This window comes from Cheilinus undulatus, linkage group 20 (assembly GCF_018320785.1).
Source record: "Cheilinus undulatus linkage group 20, ASM1832078v1, whole genome shotgun sequence".
In the NCBI taxonomy this organism is placed as follows: domain Eukaryota; kingdom Metazoa; phylum Chordata; class Actinopteri; order Labriformes; family Labridae; genus Cheilinus; species Cheilinus undulatus.
The window spans coordinates 19,928,980-19,954,156 of NC_054884.1; the positions used below are offsets into that span (position 1 = coordinate 19,928,980).

Consider the following 25,177-nt stretch of genomic DNA (forward strand, 5'->3'; position numbering starts at 1 on the left):
TTTTAAGTGGCCTAAGTCACTTTATTCTTATATGTTACATAACTGACAGACAGCGTATGTCAACAGGCATCTATTGCCTGTGCCTTTTTGCCTGAAATTATTCACAGATATCATACATTGTGTATTTCAGTTTGTTGTGTTTTTCCAAAAACTAGACTTGACTTATGCCAATTGTTTAATAGGGTGATGATATGCAAATAAACCTTAAATGAGTAATTTTGTATTGAATTTGTCTTGCTTTTATATATATATCTCCCTAAAGGCACAACTAACCCCACACTGGGGGCAAGTTTTGTCAAGAGACCATTTTTTTCCTGTTTATTTCTTAAACAGTTTATTTCAGATCCAAAGTTATGCACCACATCCTGAAATATATGTACATACTTAAGCTGGAGGCATTACTGTCATGGCCTTACTTTAAAGTCACTTTGAGAAAAAACTGGCACAACTCACCCCACTCTCCCCTAATGTCTCCACCAGCAGTCTGAAACACTCAGTACCGTTACCAATTAATGTGGTTCATGTTGTGGGCTATCTGTCAATATTGGCTCAGTGTCAAGTTCACTTCCGGCGAGGTAACACTAGGGGGCACCAAAGAGCTTCCGGTCATTACAGGCAAGCTCTTTAGAACAGCCTCCTTGCTGTAGAGTTAAGCCTGCATTTAAGAAATCATTTTAAACTAAAGTGTAGATTAAAAGAAAGGATAAAGGGAAGGAGAGAAGAAACTGTAGAGCACGGTTGATTTCGCTGATAAATGTGTTATTTCTCTCGGGGGAATAATGACAGGGAAAAATTAACTGACTCCATCAACCCCCCTCCTCTAAAGAGAAATTTGCCCCCCGTGTTCACTCTTGAAAGTGAAGTCACTCCCACCAGAGCGTGTTCCTCTACAGTGCGCACTGTAACTGCACTGAAGCTGCTGCTCACATTCACATCTTCACTGAATGGCATCATCACCTCCGCGGATCTGCCAAGGACGCAGTCTTTGAATGGAGCTATCTGAATACAGCTTGTTTTTTAAGGCCACTTTTAATGCGTTTTTCTCTCTCCATGGATGAACAAAAAGTTCACTCCTGTGCGTAAAGGAGTGAGTGTGAATCATGCATTGCGCAGAATCTCTGCTCTCTTAATTTACAGAAGAGAGGAGCATCTTTATCTCACAGGATGCGAAACACGCACTGATTTCTATTGAATGATTTTGGGAAGGGGGTGCCAAACTTGCGTAAAAGAGCCCGACCGGATTCTGCACTATAGGCTACTCAGGCTGTAGACAATGTCAGCCCTACGGAGGAAATTTGGAGAGGACTACCAGGTGGTGAACACCAACCGGAGCATGACTTTTTCAGCCCCGGCGAAGAGAAAGAGGCAGCGGTTTGTGGAGAAGAACGGCCGTTGCAACGTCCAGCACGGTAACCTTGGCGGAGAGACCAGCCGATACATCTCAGATCTCTTCACCACGTTAGTGGATCTCAAGTGGCGCTGGAATCTACTCATCTTCATCCTCACTTACACTGTGGCATGGCTGGTGATGGCTTCCATGTGGTGGGTGATCGCCTACATCCGCGGGGACTTGAGCCACGGCGGCCACGACTCGTCCTACACCCCGTGCGTCGCCAACGTGTACAACTTTCCCTCCGCGTTCCTCTTTTTCATCGAGACAGAGGCGACCATCGGCTACGGCTACCGCTACATTACAGAGAAGTGCCCCGAGGGGATCATCCTCTTCCTCTTCCAGTCGCTCCTGGGCTCCATCGTGGACGCCTTCCTCATCGGCTGCATGTTCATCAAGATGTCGCAGCCGAAGAAGCGCGCGGAGACGCTCATGTTCAGCCAGGACGCGGTGATTTCGCAGCGGGACGGGAAGTTGTGCCTCATGTTCCGCGTGGGGAATCTGCGGAACAGCCATATGGTATCAGCGCAGATCAGGTGCAAACTCATCAAGGTAAGACAAAACATAAAAAAAATCACCACACAAGTAGCCACACTTTCCTTCTTTTAATATTGAAACGCCATTATCAGAGCTAAGGCTAATTGACAGTCACTTAATTTGCTCTGAAATAGCTCATTATGTTTTATGAGTGCTTTCCAAGTCATGCATTGAATTTCCATTCATCTCCAGAATTGATTGCACTCCCTGAGGGTCTCTATGATTTGCAGTCTTTGTTTTTAGTAGAAGATGTATGATAATGAGTGACCATTTCCATTTGCCCCCTGCAGCAACTTGCTCAGAGCTGCACTGGTCCTCAACACTCTTTTATCTCATTTTTAATATTCTTCCTGTTCCCTTCTGAGCTGCAGTGAGTGCCAGAGAGAGAGAGAGAGAGTTAGGGGGGTGGGGGGTTCTGAAGGAGTCAGGGTCCTCACAAACTGTCCCTCCTCAGTCAGCAGAATGGATGTCAGTGGGCCGTATATCTAAGTTCAGCCTGTGCTTCAGCTGTCTGCAGATGAGATGAATGGGCCCCCAGGGGACAGTTGGTGAGGAAAGTAGGCTTATTGAATCCAAGATCGATTCAGCCCATTTCTATACTTTGTGGAAGGCACTTGGGTGAAGACTTTGGAGGTCTTACTTGGAGGCAGATGAAATGTCACTAACCCCAAGCACCAAGCTGACAGTGCCAAACCTGTGCATTTAGAAACTATGTGCTAAATTATACTTGCTTATTTCCGTGTTTTGTTTTTGTGTGATTAAAAAAGGGCCTTTTTATGCCTTTGCTATAGAAGTAGGACACTTGATAGAGTTGGAAACTGGGCAGAAAGAGCAGAAAAGGAGCCATGGGCCAGATTTAAATGTGTGCAGCCTGCTTCAAAGATAACAGCCTTTGCACTCGGGGTGCATGGACATAATCACTTGGTCCAAAATGTGATCGTGCTACACAACTTAAACCATACAAAATAAACAGATCCAGATTTTTGTGACTGGGATGGCTAAACTGGGGCACTGATTTATGACGGAGGAGAATGCAGTTTGTGAGCACACTCAGATGAGTAACATTTATCAACCCTTTCTGTTCATTTATTTAATTACTACGCTAAAAAAGCCAGCATATAAGCTGAACAGTAAAATTACACAATAACACAGAATGAAGAAAAGTAGGTTGAGATCATACATGAGTAGAAGACTGCTGGTAAAACATGTCACATTTGGAACAGTAATGGATGTTTGTCCCAGTGAGGACTGGATGTTTCTGTGACTAATTTCACTGTTGATAAAAACACAAATTAGAAGTCAGACATTCAGCTAGACCAGTGTTTCCCAACTGACACCAAAGTGAGACTAAAAAGTGTTAAAAAGTCCGTGATGTACAGAAACTTGAAGCAGCTGCACACCCATATATTTAATTTTACTTAATTTTGCTGCAATAGAGACAATTTTGGTTGTTTTCCCAAGGTCTTCACTTACGTGTCTCTTTATCTTGGGATACCAAAGCTAGTTTTTCAAATATAATGTGTTGATTTATCGAGATCTCTAGAAACCAAGCACATTTTACATCCTATTACAACAATGAAGTGAAATAAAATGTTTGCCTGCATGCAGTCAATCTCAATCAATCAATCTTCGTTTGTATTATGCCTATTCATAACTGAAGTTATCTCAAAACACTTTACAAAGAGGGCAGGTCTAGACTGTACTCTCTGGTGTGGCCTATTATAATATACCAGTGTATATTACTTTACTATTATAATAAAGACAAACATTTATTTAACATGAGCACATTACTAGCAGTATTTAGCTCCGTTACAGTGGACACAAAAACCTCCCTCCTAATGGGCAGGACTGTTGAGCAGACCAGACTCATGGTGACAGCCCTCTACTGAATCTGTGCTGGGGTTGAAAAGGGAGAGGTAGGGGTAGAAAAAAGCCACAAGAGGAGAGGGACAAGAGAAACAACGAAACAGCAAATGAAAGACAAATTTATGTCAGTTGTGGCCATGAACTTCTCACCCACTTTGTAAGAAATTGCTGTAACTTTTATTGATGGTGGAATGTGAATGCATGCATGCCCTCCTCGCGCTCCTGTAATGACGTGCTTTTTAGACATGTTTGTTTCTGCCATATTCTAATCCAGTCTGGCTGCAGACCGTTAATCTGAGACACTGTCTGTTTCAGACAGGAAGTACAGTGTATTTCCAGTTTGAGATTTTTTCTGTCAACTTTGTTCATAAACAAAGTCTGGCAGTTAAATTCATGAAATAACCACATTGCAAAGAGTACAGATTAAGCAACATTTTTATAATTATGAAAGTTAGCTTTAGCAATGTGAGCTTTAGCAAACGTAGCTAAAGCTCACATTGCTACATAGCTTACATAACTGCTTTAGCTATGCTAGCTACATTAGCTACGGGGCTGTTATCTACATAGCTTAAGCAGCTAACATAGCTACATAAACTACACTTGCTGCATTAGAATATTTTCATGAAGGATGAGCTTTTTTCCTGTAAGCACACTGTTTACTCAGCTTTATGAAACATTTTGTATTTAGATATTAAATTTTAACTTTGTATCCTAACCATTACCTCATCTGTTACCCTAGCCCCTAATGAAAGTCTGATCTGATTATATTTCAAAAGTTGCATTTCCGCTCTGTTGTCTCAGATGAACGGTTTGTGAGAGTGACCATCAGAGATGTATGGGCTGCAGCTGGACTATCTTAGGACAACAATGTCCTTTGGTTTGTTTTGGTTGTTGTTTGGTCTTGTTTTGGTCTAAGACTCCAAAAATGCCAGCATTTTCTCTCATGTTTGACCATAAAACCAGCTCATATTTGTGATAGTAGATGACTTTTTCTGGCTTAAGAAAACCTCTAAATCCACAGCTTTGCTAGATGCCAACATTAAAACTGAAACTACATAACAAAAAAATGCTGCTAACATCTGTTGATGCCACATTATTTTCTGATGTATTGATGTTTGTAAAAAGTTAACAATTTATATCAATACTGATGTTGAAATAATGTATTGGTGCATCCCTAATCTGTAGCACCACTGACCGTGGTCCTCCCTGCAGGTTGATGTACACCTGTCTGTGCTGGTTATGCATTGCCTGGTTCGCATGATTATATAACCTGACACAACACACACTGCATACACCATGACATCCATCCAATTTACTAGTTTACATTAAGGCAGCAGAGCATTTAACATTAGCTGTTTATTGGAGCTACAGCCCTGGCTGGTGGCAGGTGGCTGCATTACAGCTTAGACACGACATTTAAACAACATTGTGGGCCTGAAACCAGCTTTTCATTTAAGAACTAGTTTAATAGTATTTCCAGCACCAAAATAGAGAGTTTTTTGTTAGTAGATTGTCATAAAATAATGTGTTAGTGCACCCAGATGACTGTTTTTTGTTGTTTTTTTTTCTCATAAATGTAACCTGTTAATTAAAAAAAGCCCTGTTTTACTTTGCCTTTTGTCACGAAACGCTTTAAAAAGAGGAAAGAAAATCCCAGAAGCATCTGTACAGTTTCTGTTTCCCTCCCACATGTTGGCACATGTGCATATAGCTGCATGCCTGTGGTGTGAAGTGAGTGTACAATCAACAACACTTGGAATGAGTAGTTAATGTGTTTTCATTTTTTGTTTATGCAAAGTACCCAACACATATATTTCCTCTGTATAACACAGTAAAAGAACTAGCAATGCTACCCAACATTGCTAGCGAGGCCTGTAATTTTGGATAAACTACTACTAAACCACTATATCTCCATTGTTGAATCCTCTAAGGACTCTAAAAGATATAGGTACAAAGTCACCACTTATCCTAACTTCAGCATAAAGGTTGGCAAATCAGATTTAAGTGAAGGGGACACAAATCAACCGTCTGAAGGCATTGCATTGGAGGACTAAAAGAAATCAAATATAAATCATAAATCACACATTGAATGAAGACTAATAAGACGTTTTTGATAAAAAAAGGAAATAACGAAACAAATCAGATAAGAAAACAGGATTAAAGTAAGTTAAGTTTGATGATCTTTGAGGAAATAGAGTGAGAACTAGAGCCTCAGAGTTCATCTGCTATATTTTTACTCTAAAGAGTTTTTGGAGGACAATAACTCTTTTCTCCACTAATACAGCGTTATTTCTGCACCAAAAGTCCTTCACACTTTGAGTTTTTTTGCACGATTGTGTGTCTGCATTGAAGTACTCATGGTTTATAAATGAAACCTACTTTTTCTCTGTCCAAACATTTGCAGATATCTAAAGAGCAGTGGTGCTTTGTTATGACAGAGGGACTTAGCTGTGCTTGTGTCATCTCTCTGTGGAGTACTGTGGTGATCTTTAGTGACAGTCTACTTTCTGAACCTCTGGGAGAGTCACCATAAAGCTCCTGTATATGGCTTATGTTTTGTGTTGCACTTAACGCCTAAAGTATCATTATGTCCTCAGTCTGTTTAATTTTTCATTTGATTACAGCAGAAAAAAAACTGATATCCACTAAAGGAATAAAAGTTACTCAGTTTAACACATTTAATGCCTCAATTTCACCACTTATTATTGCTAATGTTACAGCTCTCTCTAGATGATACTATTTCATTTTATTATCAGTGACTCTTTAATTAACTGCTGCGAAAAGCAAAGAAAATATGGCGTGGTAATCATAATTACTCAACCCAGAATCACAGCGGAACACATGCTGTATCATCAACTTTATTCTTCTACAGAGGCCAATACAGCTCTAGAGCTGCAACAATGACCAGATTTAAACTACAGTATACTAGTTAATATCAAATTGTGATAAATAATTATAATAATTATCTCCAGTGAAGGGCAACATTAATGTTTTGGGATACCAAGACCTTTTGGACAATTCGATGCTTCCAACTGTGTGGCAACAGTTTGAAAGGCCTTTTTCTGCACAAAGACAGGACTAAAAAAAGATGGTCTCATGAGTTTGATGTGGAAGAACTGGACTGGCCTGCACAGAGCTCTGACCTCAACCCCATCAAGAACCTTTTCGATGAACTGTAACAGAGATAACGAGCCAGGCCTTCTGGTCTAACATCAGTGCCTGACCTTATAAATGCTCTACAGCAGGGGTGTCCAAACTATGGCCAGGGGGCCAAATGTGGACTCTAGAAACTCTAGACTCTAGAAATAATATTAAATATGGCCCACATTTGTACATGAAGCTTGGGCCTAGCTGTATTGTACTTCAGAGTTTTTGTGCCACCATGCTAATTCTGTGAACAAACATCTTGACAGGAAGAATTTATTGATGTGTTTGTGATTAACTTGAAACAACACTGTGGTAAACATACTGACAACCACAATAATAACAATATCTTGCCAATAGCAACAATAACATTCCGGGGCGGAGCCAGTGGTAGGTAGGGCCAAACAGGGCCCCCTGAAATCGGATTGGCATCTTCAGAAACCTGGCAATGATTGTCTCTTTGTCAGATGATTTGCTCTGAGCACACTATTGGCTAATCGGTCTATTGCCACCTTATTCAAAAATTCAAGCTGCTCTTGCAACCATCCTCCACCCCAGCTCCTCCTTTATTCTGCTTATGACCTAATCAATGTCATTCAGTTGTCACTGATGCCTGGTCTGCTCTGGGGCTTCTGCTGCTTCTCTCCCTGCCTTAGGCTTTCCTTATTGGCATAGGAAGAGCAGGATGCTTGATGCTTTCCACATATAGTAGGCTCGTGGGAGGGCAGGGGGATCCCAAAACAGCCACACTACCAAACATACATAACAGCAATAAGTTCAAAATAAAAAAATGATGATAAAGAAATATTTGTAGCTGGAAGTGATGTGTGTTTCTTGACAATGTTTCCTGGCAGAACTAACCATCTAGGCATACTAAATCACTAAGCATATCTTAACCTACATTATATTGGTTTTACAAACTTGTACCTCACCTTGTTGATACCAAAGTGACCCCAACATCCTTATATATTTCTGTATATGGCCCTCAGTGGAAAAAGTTAGGACAGCTCTACTCTACAAAATTAATGGGGCCAAATTCCCACAAAACACTCTTGTGGATAGCCTTCCAAGAAGTTTGGATGCTGTTATAGCTGCAAAAGGGAGCCAACTTCACATTAAAGTACATATTTTTGATTACAATGTCCCTACAGTCCCTGCTGGTGTTATGTAATGGTCAGGCAGATTAATGCTTTTGTCTGTATAGTGTATATCCCCTGCAGTAGATACGTGAACAGTCTATCATGTTAGGTTACGTACTTGGTACCAGGTACTTTTGTTGTGGTATCACCTCTGGTGACGACTGAAGCATTCTGAGGTGGTACCGTAATGTGACATCAAGATATTGCTGATGGGTCAGAGAGTTTGCCAAGAGCAGTGTCACCAGTTCTCAGATGTCCAACATAGGAATCAAACCCCCTCTCACTGCTAGCTCTGTATTGTTCAATATCACTTTTCAGTAGTTTTTTGTCTTTCTGTTTGGAACCATTTCTGAAACAAAACATGTCTCCCAGCTGTGACAAAAGTCTACAGAAGCAGGTTCACCCTCACCTCAACATCCTCCTTGTAGTTGTGTCAGACATCACACTGCAGTATCACACAGCCATGACAGCTCCACCTTCACTGAGGAGGTAATATTAAAGTCTATACTGTAACAGAATGCCTGATAACAAACCAGCATAGATGAGTCTGTAGCACATATGGAAATACAGCACTATACGGTACACTGAGATAGTTTAATATTCTGTAGAAGTTTCCCTATGTTCACCTACGGGACATCCTGTCATCTTTGACTTTGGCTTGATCTGCCTGCACCATGAGTGTGCTATTAATAAATGTCATATCAGACATCTTCCTTTTAGACCCACAGACCCGCTGCAGATCTGTTATTAAAGAATGATTATGTAGAGGATGTAGATTATGGTTTTTATTAAATCCCTTTAAGGGACAAAGGGAAAGTTTGAATATCAAAGTTTGAGCAGCTCTGTTCAGCAACTACAAAAGCAGGAAAAACCCTGCATTGAGTGCTGCAGCTCTGTTGACAGGTAGATGCATTACAGGGTACTCGAGCTGCACTGTACCTGCCTTTACCTCTGAGGACTGAGGAAAATGAACCAGCCTGAGTGTGGAATAATCAGATCAGAATACTCATGGGACAGTGGGAATGTTTGAAGTCCTCTCACCCACTTTTTTCATGTTTTAGTTAAACAGATCTTGGCGTTTCTTCAAACATCAATTGATTTATGGTCTGGGATTCCTGCCAGTGACTGATGATCTTTTTAAATGATGATAAATCGACCTTAAAGGCGTGGCTTTTAATATGCTGGTGGAAGGTCAGACATGCATAAGATTCCCAATTATCTAACTGAAGTTTCCACATTTATGTGGCATTGATCTTCTCCTGAGGACAACAGCAAACAATCAAAACATGCTCTTCCAAGTTCACTTCATTCCAGTGCAGTTTTATGGCTTTCATGGATTTCCTTGGACTCATATACTACAAAAGGATGGCTGCTGAGCAGATGCAATGATCTAATGTCTCTTTTAAAGTATGTTAACTGACAGAATGATGCTTTAGAGCCCATAAAGCTCAACTGCTGAGCTGCCAGACTTTACAGCAGGGGCGTCCTAGAGTAAATTGACTCTACATCACCCTGTAGTAGTATTTCCTGCACTGGGGAAACAATGGCATGGTTTGTGTTCAGGTGACACACGGCTCAAGGTCAGAGTGAAACAGGCTGCCCACAAAGCTGAGTGGAGAAATGAGACGTGCTGCAGTAAATCCTGATGATGGAGCTGTGCAAACATGCTGCGACATGGCAACTGAAACCCTGAGTCAGGGAGAGTCAGGGGTTGTAAATTCTTGTAGGACCTGGAAACTGCAGATTTTGAAAAATGTTGAGGCTGGGGAGCATATTTTTAAGCAGCAGATTTTGGTGCATTTTCTTTAAAGTCGTGTATATATTGACTCATTATTTCATGTAGACTGAGCATGGGACTTGCAGTACAATTTTCAGTCCACACCAAACTCACGTACCAATGCAGTCTGATATTTTACTTGAAAAACATAATAAAGGGCATTACTTTATTGTGTTATAACTCCTGTTACCATTTTTTTTTAGTGTGAAAATAAACCAGGGAAAGTGTTTAAATAATATATATAGAAATAGTATTTGGTCCATTTTCAGGGAGGATACCTTCTAAATAACTTGGTTTTCAGGATAAACCTCTTGAATGACATATAATATCCACCTTTTCCAACCCTGTGATGCCTTGCATGAATGTGTGACTGTTGTAACTGAATGAGGAACCTGTGCTAATCCCAATAATTAGGGCGATTGAAAGATAAAAATATGGGACTGTTATGTTACACCTCAAATTGAGTAATATGATTATTTCCCTGCCTCCTACTGCAGAGAGATGGGGCGACAATTTGGAGAATTCACCGTAGATAAAGTGCACCAGCATATTAAGCTAACTTTATTAGTTCTGTGTCAATATTTACAAAGTAGTAGGGCTGTCACGTTCTGTTAAAGGAGGTTGGACACAACTTTATAAACCATCTCACCTTTACCTCTACAGACTGCTAATATTTCAGGATTAATTTAAAGAAAATCAAATCCCTGGTTCAGTCAGACAGGGATCAGCACATTTAAAACAATGCTGTTCAAGCCACAAGAAATATACTCAAGAGTATCACTAGAAGTTACACCCATTATCACATCTACAGCAGCCCTCAGTTATTCCTAGTGGCCTAAAATAATAAAAACCCAAGCAAACAAGCGAGCATCAGCTTCGCTCCGAGCCTTTTCTGATTTAATTTGGCTACTGAACAGTTAAGAAAACTGCACAGGGAAAATCTTAATGGTGAACTCTAAAGGCTGAGCTACGTTAAAGTTGTTTAAGTGAGGAGCTGATCAAATGCTAAAATTAGCTTTTAGACTTGTCAGTGAGATTTCACCCATCCAATTAATTATCTAAAGCAGTAAAATCATAGGGATTTGGTCATTACTTTGTGTTTCTTGTGATTTGCAAACCTAAAATAATGCTTTAGGACTTAAAACAGCTGAAGAGTGGGGCTGACAAAATGATCACTCTTTTTGTCCAAAAGATGTTTGGACATGAAGCAGAAGAATATAATAAATGCAAGTTAAAAAAATGTTATGAAACAAACACATTAAATGTATGAAAGATGAGCAATTGGAATTTAATGGCTAAACAACTAAGGCTCTTAAAGGCTCATCAGATCATTGATTTTTAAAGTGTTTTGTGGTGATCTCTATGCAGACGGGGCAAAGAAGCCAAAGCAGATCATCTGAGTTTAGAATAAACTGCAGGAACCCAGAGTGTTAGCCAGTCATGAGAGAGGGTGTTATGTGCTCCAGAGGACCAGACCAGCATGGAGGAGATGTAAGGAGGTATTATAATAAGTGCTTTACAAATGAGCAAGTATGCCAGTCAAGTCTCTCACAGAGAGAGTACCATCTGACCTTTTTGTAGGTGCAGGGATGAGTGTTGTAGGCATCACCTTTATTGAACGTAAGAGTAGAATGGAAAACTGCATCAAGGGACGTTTAAGCTGCGAAAGAAGCAAACTGCCTGTACAAAAAGTCCCTGTAATCTAACAGTGAAACAAAATAGCATCAAACAGAGTTTTTCTACAACACACAGGAAAGAAGGTTTTATTACTTAGAGAATATGATGCACGTTTTTTGAATGTTATCTGCTCGCTAATACAAATGCTGAGGTATTTATATACTGTCCCTTTGAATATTGGGGCCAACCATTTTTAATGCAGTTACCCTCATGGATGGATCACTCAAGCGCCTACATTTCAGTTTATACCCTATATATCAAATTAAAGTAACAAATTGTAAATCAGTAGCTATGTGCAATGTGTGCATTTCTTTATAATGCATATTAATTCAACAAGATAACCGTCCTTGAATTCCCATTAATATTAATGCATTTTCATTAATAAATCAAAAGAATGCAGCGGTGTGCTCACTGACCCCTGAAGCACTTTCATAATATGACTCTTAGATTAAGCACCATGTTTGCATCTGGTATTCCAGCAGTGCATGTGAGCTCCAAAATGCCTCAACAAGAGAGAATAAAGGAATAAACTGTAGACTAACAGGACTAAAGGACAATATGGAGGGAGGAGAGTGACAGCTTGTCACTGTCAGTCAAGGCTGGTCTCAATAGTTTGGTTGGCAGCAGGATTGGGGATAAGGAATAGTAGCAGCAGATCGACAGGCATGCACGCTGGTGTTCAGCTAGACTGGCAGGAAGACGTCAGCACAACTCCGCATTACTAACAAGCAGTTAAAGGGGGATACAGAGAAAGACAAAAGAAATGGAGCTTTAACAGTGCTGCAGAGAAACTGGCAATGGCTTCTTAAATGCAACAGAGTTTTGCTTACAGCATATTCATAAAGGCGATCTTTGATAATAAGACCACAAATATACTATTGTTTTTTCACTGCTGAGTTTTAGGTAAGACGTTTTGGGAATAGTCCTAACAACTATTTAATAAAACAAAATCTACTTTTTACACACCAGCTAATGTTAGCATACAACCCCTTGATAGCTAACACCTTTTGCTTAAATTTTATGCCTGTCTTATTCTGTTGTGCACCATAGAGTAATGAGCTTATGTTTTATATTATGTTACTTTCAAACCTCTCCAAGCTAGCATTACCATTAGCTTAAAATTTACACCAGTCTTTCCACAGCAGGACATTTGTAGCGTACAGCTCACCAGCTAATATTACAAGAAGTTCACGCCTTTAAAATGTTATTCTATACAAGTGTATTAGGAGTAATATGAGTAACCAGTAACTTCCTTGCTAATAGGATATTTCCAATAACTGGGTATTTAAGCTTTCTTTCTTACAGTATCAAACAGTAGCTAAACATTTACACACCTGGCAAACAGCTAGAAGTCCAGCCTTTATTATCACTTCATATCAACACATCAAACAGCAACAATTTTTACGATGTAGAAAGTGATTTTTTTTTATGATATTGTGTGGCTAATGCTATCGCACTTTTAGCTGATGCTTCCATAAGCTAGGTACTTTTGTATCTTGAACCTCTGTAAAACAGTAATCTAAGCATTTAATTACTTTCTAACAATACCTTTTGCTAGAGGTTACACCTTTTTTTTATCATATTGTAGAAAACTAGCTAATTTAGCATTTAACCACTTCCTAGCTAAAATAGTCAATCTTTCTTATATCACCATATAACACTGTCAAACAGTCAAGTTAACACTCAGTCAGACCTTCTTGTAGTGGTAATGGCTATGAGGTGATATGATGTGGTGCACGCGTCAGGCCAAAACCTTGTATCTCCATTTTTCATTATTTTAATTACTTTTTCATAAATCAGTGCTATTGGTCAACCATTGTATCTGTCATTGGGTTTCAACAAAGTTTAAAGCAATAAAAAGTGTCAAAAGATGCTGACAATGACCATTCAGTGTTAAATTAATTGTAAAACGTTTCTTTCATTCCCTGAAAAGTGTTGATATTGGAGTTTGAGGTCTTGGCCTGACGCCAGCATAACGTTTTTCATTTTCATATAGACTTTACGCGTCACTTCCTCTTGTGTATGTGACTGATGTCTGTATACAGGTACATATTTAGATGATTCCTCCCAGTTTCCAATGCAAGGAGGTTTTATGGATGGATAGAACCCTGATAGAAATTACCTGTAGCCGTGGGGAGAGGATAATCTGGTATGGTTTTTTTTCTTTGGCCATCCAGTAGTTTGGAAAATATATTCGGAGAATATATAAAAAATATGTGAAAAAGTTGATCTGCTTGAAATGTAATATATCCCTGGCAACAGGCCAAAACCTTGTCTCCCCATTTTTCATGGTTTTAATTCTTTCTCATAACAGAGTGCTATTGGTCACTCTTTACACCTGCCAGTGGGTTTTAACCAATTTCACTATGACCATTAAATGCTATCACTTTGACTATGACCATTAAATGCTACATTAATTGAAAAATAGAGTTTTTTTTTTTTAATTTAATTTAATTTAATTTAATTTCCTGAGAAATGGGGAGTTTTTTGAGATAAGAAGCTTTGGCCCCGACAACAGCGATATTTCAGTTTTCCTAAAACTCTCCTTATCAAATTATGCTCTCTTACTTTTTACTGAAATGTATAAACATATTTTAAACAGCGAACACCATCTGACGACACTTTTTTTCGACTTATAAATAATGATATTTCACATCAAACTGATGAATTTTGCTGTAAGATGTATGACTTAATGTAGCCTGTTTTCTAGTTTGCAGCTTGTTTGCCATATAATCTCTTCAAAATGCACCACAAAAGTTGAATTTTTTCAACATATTTGTGGCATATTCCAGATGAAAATATTAATGAGGGGAGGAGTTTCACAGGCAAGTTGGATATCACAGACTCTCTAGGAATAAACTGACTCACCTCTGTAACCATCTGTAATTGGAACAAGGACTTAAAGGCTACCTTTGTGCCTCTCCAGATAATCACTGCCTACAGTCTTTCAACAGCTGGTGAATCTGAACATGTAGGAATGGTAATACTTCACATTTCTCCTGTTTTTTTTTCTTTATTTACAATCTAGGAAATGATGGCATGTCATTCTTAAAGCATTTAAGATTCCAAAGCCTAAGCATGTTAATGAAAATGAAATTAGCTGCCTCATGAAATTTGCCAGTAAAGTTTGATGTCCAGCAACATCAAAGGTTGCATGAGGACACAGACACATACACATATAAAAATGTGCACAAACACATACTCTTCTTTGTAAATTTCACTACTTGTGCTTTTTGCAATCCTCTCACATACACACTTGCACACAGAGACATACACTATCGGTGAAGAAGAAGCATGCCGCCAGGGATTGGGCCTGCTTTCACTTAACCTGACTCTCAGGTGGCTCGGTAATTTAAGCACTCCCTCTACATCAGGCTCTTTTCCATTGGCCATTAATTTTCCCCTTGTGGCACTGTTTATGGGAAGTAAGGGAACACACAAGGCTTTCACCTTGTTGGAACCCTTCACCATCGAGCAGGTTGCTCCGTTCTCAGCAGAGGCGTAATTTTTCTGAAACACTGCCGTGCCAGTAAATGGAGCGATAAACATTGTCTGAAAAAACAGCAGCATTTGCTTTCATGACTGGAATGACTTAAATATAATTTTCAAGGAAATTGGTATCCAGTCGTTTTGCTTGTATGAACATTGCTAGCAAATGGAACACCTGCCTGCATTATCTCACTGACAGTTTTTACTTTTAAATGAGTTAGAGAGATAAATAAAGAAACACTGAAGCATAGAAGGTATTTTGAAACAATTGTATGTGCTCCTCTCACTTACAGGAGATTGGGAAGGGTTTAAAAGAAGAAAATATTAGTGCCATTGACAAAGGTATGTGGGTATTGAAATGTTTTAAATTCCCAAATTTGCCTTTTTTGAATGTCTAAAAGATTCTGCAGATTAAACAGTAAGGTGTTGAGTGTGTATGCAGATGGAGAAATGTAAAGTTTTCTCATGTTTTCACCAGTTGCTATGTTGTTAGCAAGGTCAACAGGAATAAGGTCTGGACTTGCTGAAGGGGTCCATATCGCCTTCACTGTGGCAGAGCCCCAGTCAATAAATCACTTCTCCCACTGTGCACACATACTGCATTAAAGATAGTAATCCAGTTAAATGGCCTGGTAGAGAAAACTCTCTTACACTTGATCAAGGAGTCTCCCACATGCCTTTTGGCGAAATCTACTCACGATTTAATGAGTTGGCATTAACCCCTTCAGAGTCTTGGTGGCCTCTGTCTCTAGTCTTCGTTACTCAGTCTGTCAGGATGGTCTGATCCAGGTAGTTTGCACATGTGCCTTCCATCTCTTGATGATGAACTCTGGGGGATATTCAGTGACTTGGAAAACTTTTGTATCCATCCCCTTATACGTTTCAATAACCTTTTCTCTGAGTTGCTTACTTTTGTCTTCATGGTGTAATGGTAGCCAGGAATACTGATTAATCAATAACTGGACCTTCCAGACACAGGTGTCTTTATACTACAATCACCTGAGACACTTTCGCTGCACTCAGGTGATAGATAGATAGATAGATAGATAGATAGATAGATAGATAGATAGATAGATAGATAGATAGATAGATAGATCGATAGATAGATAGATAGATACTTTATTGATCCTAAAGGAAATTCAATAGTGATCCCCATTTCACTAAAAGTGAGACTACTAGCACCAATTTGCTGGACCTCTGTTCAGATACATCACCCACTCCAAAGGGGGTGAATATTTATGAAGTCACTTATTTTACTTTACACACATTTGTTAAACTGACTTTCCTTATGAGAAATATGTTTTCACTTTGACATTAAAAAGATTCCATAATTTTTAGGGCTGTTGTCAACCAAAGAAAAAATTGGTCGACTAAAATTGCACCAGATCATCAATTAATCGATTGGTTGTGGGACGGACCAAAAAACAAACAAACAAAACCTTCATGTTATTTCTACATCAAACTTATTACTGACAATGTAGTCAGTGCACTTAGGTGGTAATTAAAATTCAAAATGGACCCAAAATGAACTTAAAAATCTTTCGATTTTTGCAGTATAACCACCTTATGTTGTAATTGAATAATAATCCTTTTTAACAAAATGTTGCCACACCGCTGTTTTTTTCGGCATGTTGTCAATTAACAGGAAACAGAGTATAAACGTGCTTCACGGGCTTTGCTCACTTCTAAGGTGGGAGGGTCCTAGTGATGTTGTTTTGACTTTCCGGGTATTTAACCTCTAATTAATCACCCTTAAAGGTACAAGTAGTCTAAATTTTATTTGAATAGTTATATTCAGATTTTTTTTTTTGTAAATTATATTTTGTAATACTAGATAACTGAAAAAAAAAACACATGACGCCTCCCTTTTCACTCCTGCAAAAAATGGATTCTTCCAATTAAAGTAGCATATGCGATTTCGACCAATTAATCGACCAATCAACTTGAGGCTGTCAGCCCTAGTAATTTTCCACATTCATCCCTTACTCTGCCCTAAACATGTGGATTTTATTATTATTGTCATCAGATTATTTTTCCACACCCCTGGTAATTTGCAAGGACGTCCAGACTATGACCAGGTTTGTGTCAATCCTCCTTCCAGCCCAATGGTGCCCTCAGGCAGGCTTACTTGCCACATCTACATCTTATTTTGCCTCAATTTTTGGTGTAAATGTGCATAAAAGTTCTGCACAGTATTTAGTTACCTTTGGACAAGGATAGTAGCTGTTATAACTGCTGTATCTTTGCTGATCTAAGCTAAATGGGTGCCAGCTGCAGTGTAATACTTTCAGTAAAACATGAGTTGGATTTGTTTTCTCACACTTTTCTCAGCAAGGACTTATACTTCCCAAAATGCCAAACTATTTTTACAACTCTTGTTTGAGGACAGAGGGTGAAATGGCTGTGTAAAATGCAGGGAGAACAAAGCATACACAACAGTTCAGAATAAGGCAGATTTTACATCTACACAGGCAGCTGTTTTACCAACCACAAGGTCAGAAGGACAATTAGAAAATTAAAGCCATTTATAGTGTTTGAGTACTTGCATGTGTGCTTGTGCACTGTGTTGGTGGATGACCCTGCAGCAAGGTTAATTTAAATGGTTTTGCTGGATAAAACTGAAGGATATTTTTGTATGAAAAGTAACTGATTTGATTTCGGTAGAAGTGTAACAAAGGCTCTCTGGCTGAATAATGCAAAAGTGCCCTTCACTGATACAGTTCTATGGGTGACACTTTCCCTCACCAAGGCCAGCCGGGTATCTGTGGGCACAGACGTCTTCCTGTGAAATGTCACACCCTTCTGTCCTCAACATCACTGTGAATACAAATGACAGTCTGTTTGCCATCTGTGGACGGGTGGCTCCTCACTCTAAGGGCCAGAGAGGCCACTCTGCATACAAGTTGGCACGGAGAAAAAAATACTTTGAATCAGAATTATGCTAAAGCAGAATATGACTTATTTATGATGTTTCTTCTTTCCTTTTTCTCTCTGATTGTGGGATTCATACTGCTTGTTGTAGGGGTTTATATCTTAAGCCTTCTGTGTGAACCAACACTGTTCCCCTTTGTAAATGGTGTAAGAAGCTTGCAATTGACAGCAGCGAGGTTTTATACGCCCATTTAGAGCCTCTGACCTAATCCCATGTTTTAATTTAACAGCTAAAGGAGTACTTCAATTGATTGAGCTCTGTTTCCTCAAGCTTCTTCTCTGTGGTCTAATGATACTTGTCTTTAAAACCAAGCTAATAATACGAGTTTTTAAGTACTGTGCTCAAATATGCCGCCTATAAAAGTGAAAGATTCCTGCCAAGTGTCTCAATGTTGCTGCATGATGTTGACAAAGACGTAGAAGAAGTGAGGAGCGTTTCTTTCACACCCTTGTTCTCTCCCTTCTCTGCCATGTCTGCCAGCGAGCTCATATAGAACGACATCAATGTCCTGAGAACACCTTTTTGTTTTGTGCCTCTCCTCCATGTATTGTTTAGCTATTTATTACAAGGTGCCAGAAATATGTCAGAATGTTCCCTCCTTTTGTATCTCGGTATCAAATCCTCCCACGTCGCTGCCAAAAGTGGCAAGAACATTTTTTTCTTCTTTGTAGAAGCAATAAATACTCTGTCCTAAAAATGTCATCATAGATTTTTGGGGAGATACAGCCACCCATTTACATTTGAAAAAAAATGTGCAGCCTTTAAAGTAAACTAAGAGAACCGCACATTTATATGAAGCTTTATTTTGCAGCGATATAAATAAACAATCCTCGAATGGAAAAACAGAAATGTGCGCTTAATTGTGCATGATGCATGCAGCTGTAAACAGCTATAAACACCTGTAATGTGCAGACTTTTCCCGCTACAGAATCCTCTCCATTTCCCCTCTAACTCCCACACCATCGTCTCCTGTCATGTGGAAACTCATCAGATGAATTGCTTTCTCAAAGTGATTTCATGGGACCTTTAACATGAAATTGGTGGCATTCCCAGCAGAGCTACACCTGCATGAAACAACAAAACTCTCATAGTTTTGAAAATGAAAACATCTCCTAGAGCAACACGTAGTACACAGAAGAAATGGCATAAAATGTTCAGAGTGGTTGATGTGTGATCCTGGCTGCTTTGTAGGCAGAATTAATTGGTTCTTGTTTTTAGTCTTAATGCTAAACTAAGCTAATTAGCTCACGACTGCTGCTTTAGCTCTATTAAAGGCAGAGAAAAATAGAATTAAATCAAGCTATATCACATGAGAGGGGGTGATGCTCTCACCTCGTGCATATACAAGCAATCACAGCTGTGCTGATGTTCAGTACAGCTCAACCTTGAGTGTGATATTGCTTTTGACTAACAAGCATATTAAAGAAACAGTCGGACACAGATGGTAATTTTTTGCTCCACTTACTCAACTAGTTCCAGTCCTTAAAGCACGGTGTACACTGCGATTTCAAGCTGACTCTATGACAGCCACGATGATGTGTCAGCTCACATAAATTGAGTTTATGTGCTCACACTGCATGGTCTGTTGGAAAAGTCTTATACATACATGGAGGTTGAAGTCAGATTTGTGTTTTGTTTGCATGGCTCAAACAGTTACAAGCAAACATAAAACCACTCTTACCATCTCCCTCTCACACACCATCACCAGCAAACACAACTAGCAGTTAAATAATAAATAATCTGTGTCAGCTGGAGGTCAGCAGGTAGGCCTGTTTCCTGCTTGCGTATTTCTTTTATTATAGTCCGGAAAAGCACATCATGCATTTTTCCCTGCTGTTGTCATGATGATTTAAGATGATGTCTTTACAGTTTACAAAGGAAAAAAAATGCCCCAGAGTTGGGGATTCTGCTCATGGTTCTGCTTGGTGTGCACAGTCGTTCGACCAAAACTTCAAACATGCCAGGAATCCATCCGACCAGTGAGGAGCAGGTGTTCGAGCTTTGGCTGGCTCCCGTGTCCCTCACTACACAGCATGACAAATGAGACACCATCAGGCTGAAAGTCGGCCCAATTTCCAAATGAGCCGTGCAACTCAGAATCCATGTCTGAATCTGCTGGAAATCACACAGTGTACAGCCAGACTAACTGACCTTTGCCAAACAACCCAAACTTTCTCCTGCACTCCTGCACTGTGTCCAATGTTAGAGAACAACAACTAAAGTTTATGTACGTTCATTTTTATGCTTTACAGGCACAGTATGTACAATTTTCACCCTGAAAAGTCACCAATGATTAAAAAAACTAATCCAATGTTATTTACATTTTTAGTTGGGTATTCTCCTGACACTTTTGCTTTTGTTTGGAATTCATTTTTAGTATCTCCCACTTATTTGGGATTAGTGAGACCCAATAAGTGTAAAACATAAGTATGAAGCCCTGTTTTTGAGCAGGAATCAGTTTTTATCAAAAGTCAAGTCTGCATATGAGGACAATAAATCTTACTGCACAACACAAAACAAAATTATTTCTTTAGGAAGTCATTTCAACAAGAATATGTTTAATCCACTAAACACTCTTGAGATCTTGGAACATTTCCTTTAAAAATTATGAAACACAAAGAAATTCCTTCAAATTCCTTCAAATTTCCAAGACACTACCAAAAAAAAATTTGATGAAAATTCTTCAACTTTTCAAAAATGTCATATAAAAAACAAAATTTCTTTAAATTCCCCTAAAGTTCCATTAAAGTTTGGCTTGAAAATTTTCAAGCAAGTTCCCCAATTTCAAGCAAATTCTACCGGATATTTGCATTGAAAATTCCCATTCGCTGTATTTATTTTCTTCATTATTTGTCAGTTTTTGATTGTAAATCCTACTGTAACTTGTTTTTGTAAATGCAGTGTTAAAGGTCACATATTATACAGAATACACTTTTTCAGGTTTTTCTAGCAAAAATATGTGCCCCTCGCCTGTCTACAATCCCCCCAAAGATTAGACCCCCCCCCCCTTTTCTTTCTTCACCTTTCAGAAAATGTGTGCTTAAACAAGCCGTTCTCAGATTTCCCCCTCATGATGTCATGTGGGGAGTTAGCACTGCCCCCAGGTTTGGTTGGACCGCCCTGCTTGGAAGAAAGTTCCGCCCTCCTCTCATGATTCTCCTCTCAGCTGCCAGCAGAGAGGAGGATCAGGAGAGCTACATTCATTTCCTGAGAGGGGCGGGGTCAGACAGCTCATTAACATTTAAAGCCACAGAGAGAAACAGCTTGTTCTGAGTAGGGCTAAAACAGAGGGGTTTTTAGACATGCAAAAATCCAATACCAGAGGGTTTTTTTTTGCAACAAACTTCACAGGCATGTTTTGGGGACCTCTGAGACCAATATAAACTTATCTTAAAGGGGTAAATATATGTGACCTTTAATAAATATTATTAATAAAATTCTAACATAAATCTTATTTCCTTTAACTCAATTTTAAGAGTTAAGGAGAAAGTTGGAGAATCATCCTTAATTGTCACAAATAAATAAAGGAATAAAGGAGTAAAGGGTCTTTGTTATCTCTGTTTCCAGTCTCGGCAGACCCCAGAGGGCGAGTTCCTGCCCCTGGATCAGTGTGAGCTGGATGTGGGTTTTGGGACGGGGGCGGACCAGCTCTTCTTGGTGTCGCCTCTGACCATCTGTCACGAGATCAACAACAAGAGCCCGTTCTTCGATCTGTCTCAGCGCTCCCTCATGAACGAGCAGTTTGAGATCGTTGTCATCCTGGAGGGAATCGTTGAAACCACTGGTTAGATCAATTCTTTTTCTATATTTCATTTTAATAATAACTTTAAATGAACTTTCATTTCCCTAATTATTTTTTGAACATTGGCCTGAGGCAGAGAGCATTTCTCAGAGATATAAGATAAAACATTTAACAGAATGATTAATTTCATGGTCTTTAATTATTCAGAAGAGTCTCTGCATCTCTGTCGTGTTTTTTAATATATCTGTCTCTCTTTTCCCTCCAGTAATTCTCCACTTTTCAATTCTGTTCCCAGTTGCTAGCATTTTTATTTAACAGCTTACTTTCAACATTTTTACGTGACAATATTACTGTGTCCTCTTCTCTCCGTCATAGGAATGACATGCCAGGCGAGGACATCATACACTGAAGATGAAGTTTTGTGGGGGCATCGTTTCCTCCCCGTCATGTCACTGGAGGAGGGCTTCTTCCGAGTTGACTACTCCCAGTTCCACAACACGTTTGAAGTTCCAACACCTCCCTACAGTGTCAAAGAGCAGGAAGAAAAGTCTCCTCTGACGTCACCAAACCCTCTGCCAGTCGCACCTACCCCCTCGTCCCCTCCGCTGGGTAACGGCGGCCGAGGAGGCCGACGGGAAAGGCTCTTGTCAGCTGACTGTGCAGACCATGTAGAGGACCAAGCCAAGAGGCTGCCCAGCAAACTCCAGCGCATGAGCTCCACCAAGGAGGAGCTCCTCTGGAGAGGGCTAAAGACCGGGCCACCATTGCCCGGCGGGAAGGCCTCAAGCACAGGAGACCTTCCGCTTAGTATTCAGAGGCTGAGGTCCAGCTCCATCCCAGCTGGGAGGCAAGGACAGCCAGAGGAGCAGGTCCAGCTGTTGTCTTTGGATGGAGAGGCAGAGGAAGTCGAGCTGGAGAAACACAGACTGCCGGCGGCAATTAACCCCATAGCTGCTCCGACCCCGATGCCAGTCCAGATCCCCTTGGTAGGGAGTCGGCCGGAGGACAACCTACCGGCCAAACTACGCAGAATGAATGCTGACCGCTGACTTGTGCTGAAGATTTTTAAGACTTTTTGAAAACTGAATCAGGCTTAATGGGCATTGCATATAACTGAAAACTACTGTGATATATTAGTTTTATTTTTTAACCTGTATTTTACCTTTACTGACAGCAGGCTCTCTTCGTTGTTGTCCAAAGCCACAAATAGTAGGACAACACCTATAAGCCATCCATCCGCTCATACTGTGAGTCATTTTTTGATAGATCGCCATCTGTGCCCCCAACTGACTTCTCACACTTCTACCCTTGTGCTTGTTTCTTTCACTTCTGTTCTCAGAATTGCATCCAAGACTTTGAAATCCCCAAATAAGCACCGTTTTTCTAATTAATAAAGCACCAAAGTTACTGTCATAATAAGGACTGACCTTGTCTGACCATTTGCTAAACCTTTTCTCCAAACAGAATTGTCCAGTTAAAACCGTTAGCTATGCACAGCTGGTTTGTCTTGTTGGATTTTCCACGGAAAGCCAAAAAGAGGGTCTCAGTTACGGATGTAACAATAACCTCTGATCATAATACAATTTGTATCATGATGTTAGGTTTACAATACAACTTTGTTACTATATACAGTGCCTATTAAAAGTATTCACCCCCTTGGAGTTATTTTAAACCCTTGATTAATTTTATAAATCAGTCATGGTCAGTATGTTTCGTCTTTTTTTGTCAAAAAAAAAAGTGAAAATGGATTCCTACAAAAGATGTAAATGACACAAAGTTATGTAATGTAAAATAAATATTCACCCCCTTTGGAGTGGATGATGTAATTGAACAGAGGTCCAGACAATCAGCGCTTGTAGTCCCACAGCTAGGGAAATGGAGATCACCTGAGAGCAGTGAATGTATCTCAAGTCAATGAAATATAAAGACACCTGTGTCTGGAAGGTCCAGTCACTGGTTAATCAGTGTTTCTGGCTACCATTAGACCATGAAGACAAAAGAACACTGAAAGCCGCTCAGAGAAAAGGTTATTGAAAAGTAAAAGTCAGGGGGTGGAGACAAAAAATTACAAAGGTACTGAACATCCTCTGAAGTTTAGTAAACCCATCATCAAAAATTAGAAGGAATATGGCGCATGTGTAAATCTGCTTAGATCAGGCTGTCCTCACAAACTGAATTGCGGGGCAAGAAGTCTAATTGAGATCTATCCAAAAAGACTCAGAGCTGTGATTGCAGCCAAAGGTGCATCTACTACATACGGACTTGAGGGGAGGGATGTTTATGCAGCCAGAGTTTAAAAGAATGCCAAAAAAGCCATATTATATCAACCATGATTGATTTATATATATCAATGAAATTATAAATCTAAGGGAGCGGGGACTTTCATGGGCACTAATGAACTCATCTTAAGACATGAGATTGAATTCAGTCTATGGATTATTGGTCCTTTATTTCAATTCTTTATCTACAAAAACAATACGAAATATCCATTTTCTTTATAATCCTTTATAAATAAAAGAAATACTTTTTAATTATAGTGTTGTATAGGAACTTGAAATACATGCAGATTTTTTTACAAACCCCAAAACAAACAAATACATGTTGCGTCCTCTGGTGAGTATATTCTTGTTGATTGTTTTTGGTGAATTTCAAATTTATGAAGGGTTTCCCCCTTTATTTTAGATACTTCTTTTTCAATTGTGATAAAAATAGAAATTTTTGAGGCATTCATTTATCAATGAAATGGCTGGAGAGAAGAGCCATTATAAAAAAAGACTTGAGCTGGATAGTTTTTAAAGTCATATTTCCAAAAAGGGCTCTTGATCACAAAAGTTCTAAAAGAAAAAAACAGGCTTTATTTATGGATACAGAAGTGAACTTGGGAGGTATTCCTTAAAGCACCAACAACATGATGTGGAACAACATCACAGACCTCAGGGGATTCATGTTTTGTTAAACAAAGTTGGTAGCATACTTGACAAGTTTGCAGTGGAGGGTGTTTGGTAAAATTTATGAAAATAGTTTCAGTGATTGGAAAAATTAACAAGGTTGCCCTTTATAGTTTTGTCCTGGTAAACTCTGAGCTTTATGGTGTTTCCACAGCCCACAAGGTTTATTTGGCTTATAGCACATCATTAACCTGAAAACCGGAAAACTTTCGATATACAGCATCTGGGGACGGGCAGAGCCTTAAAAAAAAAAAAAAACTCAGAGGGTGATTGGATGAATGTTCTGTCACATCTTCACAGGCCAGTCAGAGCAACAAAACACGTGACGTCGTCGCGCAGCTACCAAGGAATTAACTCCATATAGAACTGCATAACGTGAACCATGGTGACAATAGACATGTCAGTCCACGACTTTTGTCATTTTTGAAAAGAAAACAACTTACTGCTGTTCTTTGTTCTTCTTTTAACGAAGAAATGTGGTCAATTTCTGATAAAACTGGTGCTTTAGCAGCATCCACGCTAATGTCTTCCGCCAT

General features: G+C 39.4%; 1 protein-coding gene across 1 annotated transcript; it reads left to right on the forward strand.

Moving 5' to 3' along the window:
* The first annotated feature begins 1,093 nt into the window (after positions 1–1,093).
* LOC121528423 (G protein-activated inward rectifier potassium channel 1-like) lies at positions 1,094–23,312 on the forward strand. Its single transcript, XM_041815890.1, has 3 exons — positions 1,094–1,942; positions 21,519–21,735; positions 22,069–23,312. The coding sequence occupies exons 1-3, from the start codon at positions 1,274–1,276 to the stop codon at positions 22,740–22,742; spliced, it is 1,560 nt and encodes a 519-aa protein (XP_041671824.1). The 5' UTR covers positions 1,094–1,273; the 3' UTR covers positions 22,743–23,312.
* The last annotated feature ends 1,865 nt before the right edge of the window (positions 23,313–25,177 follow it).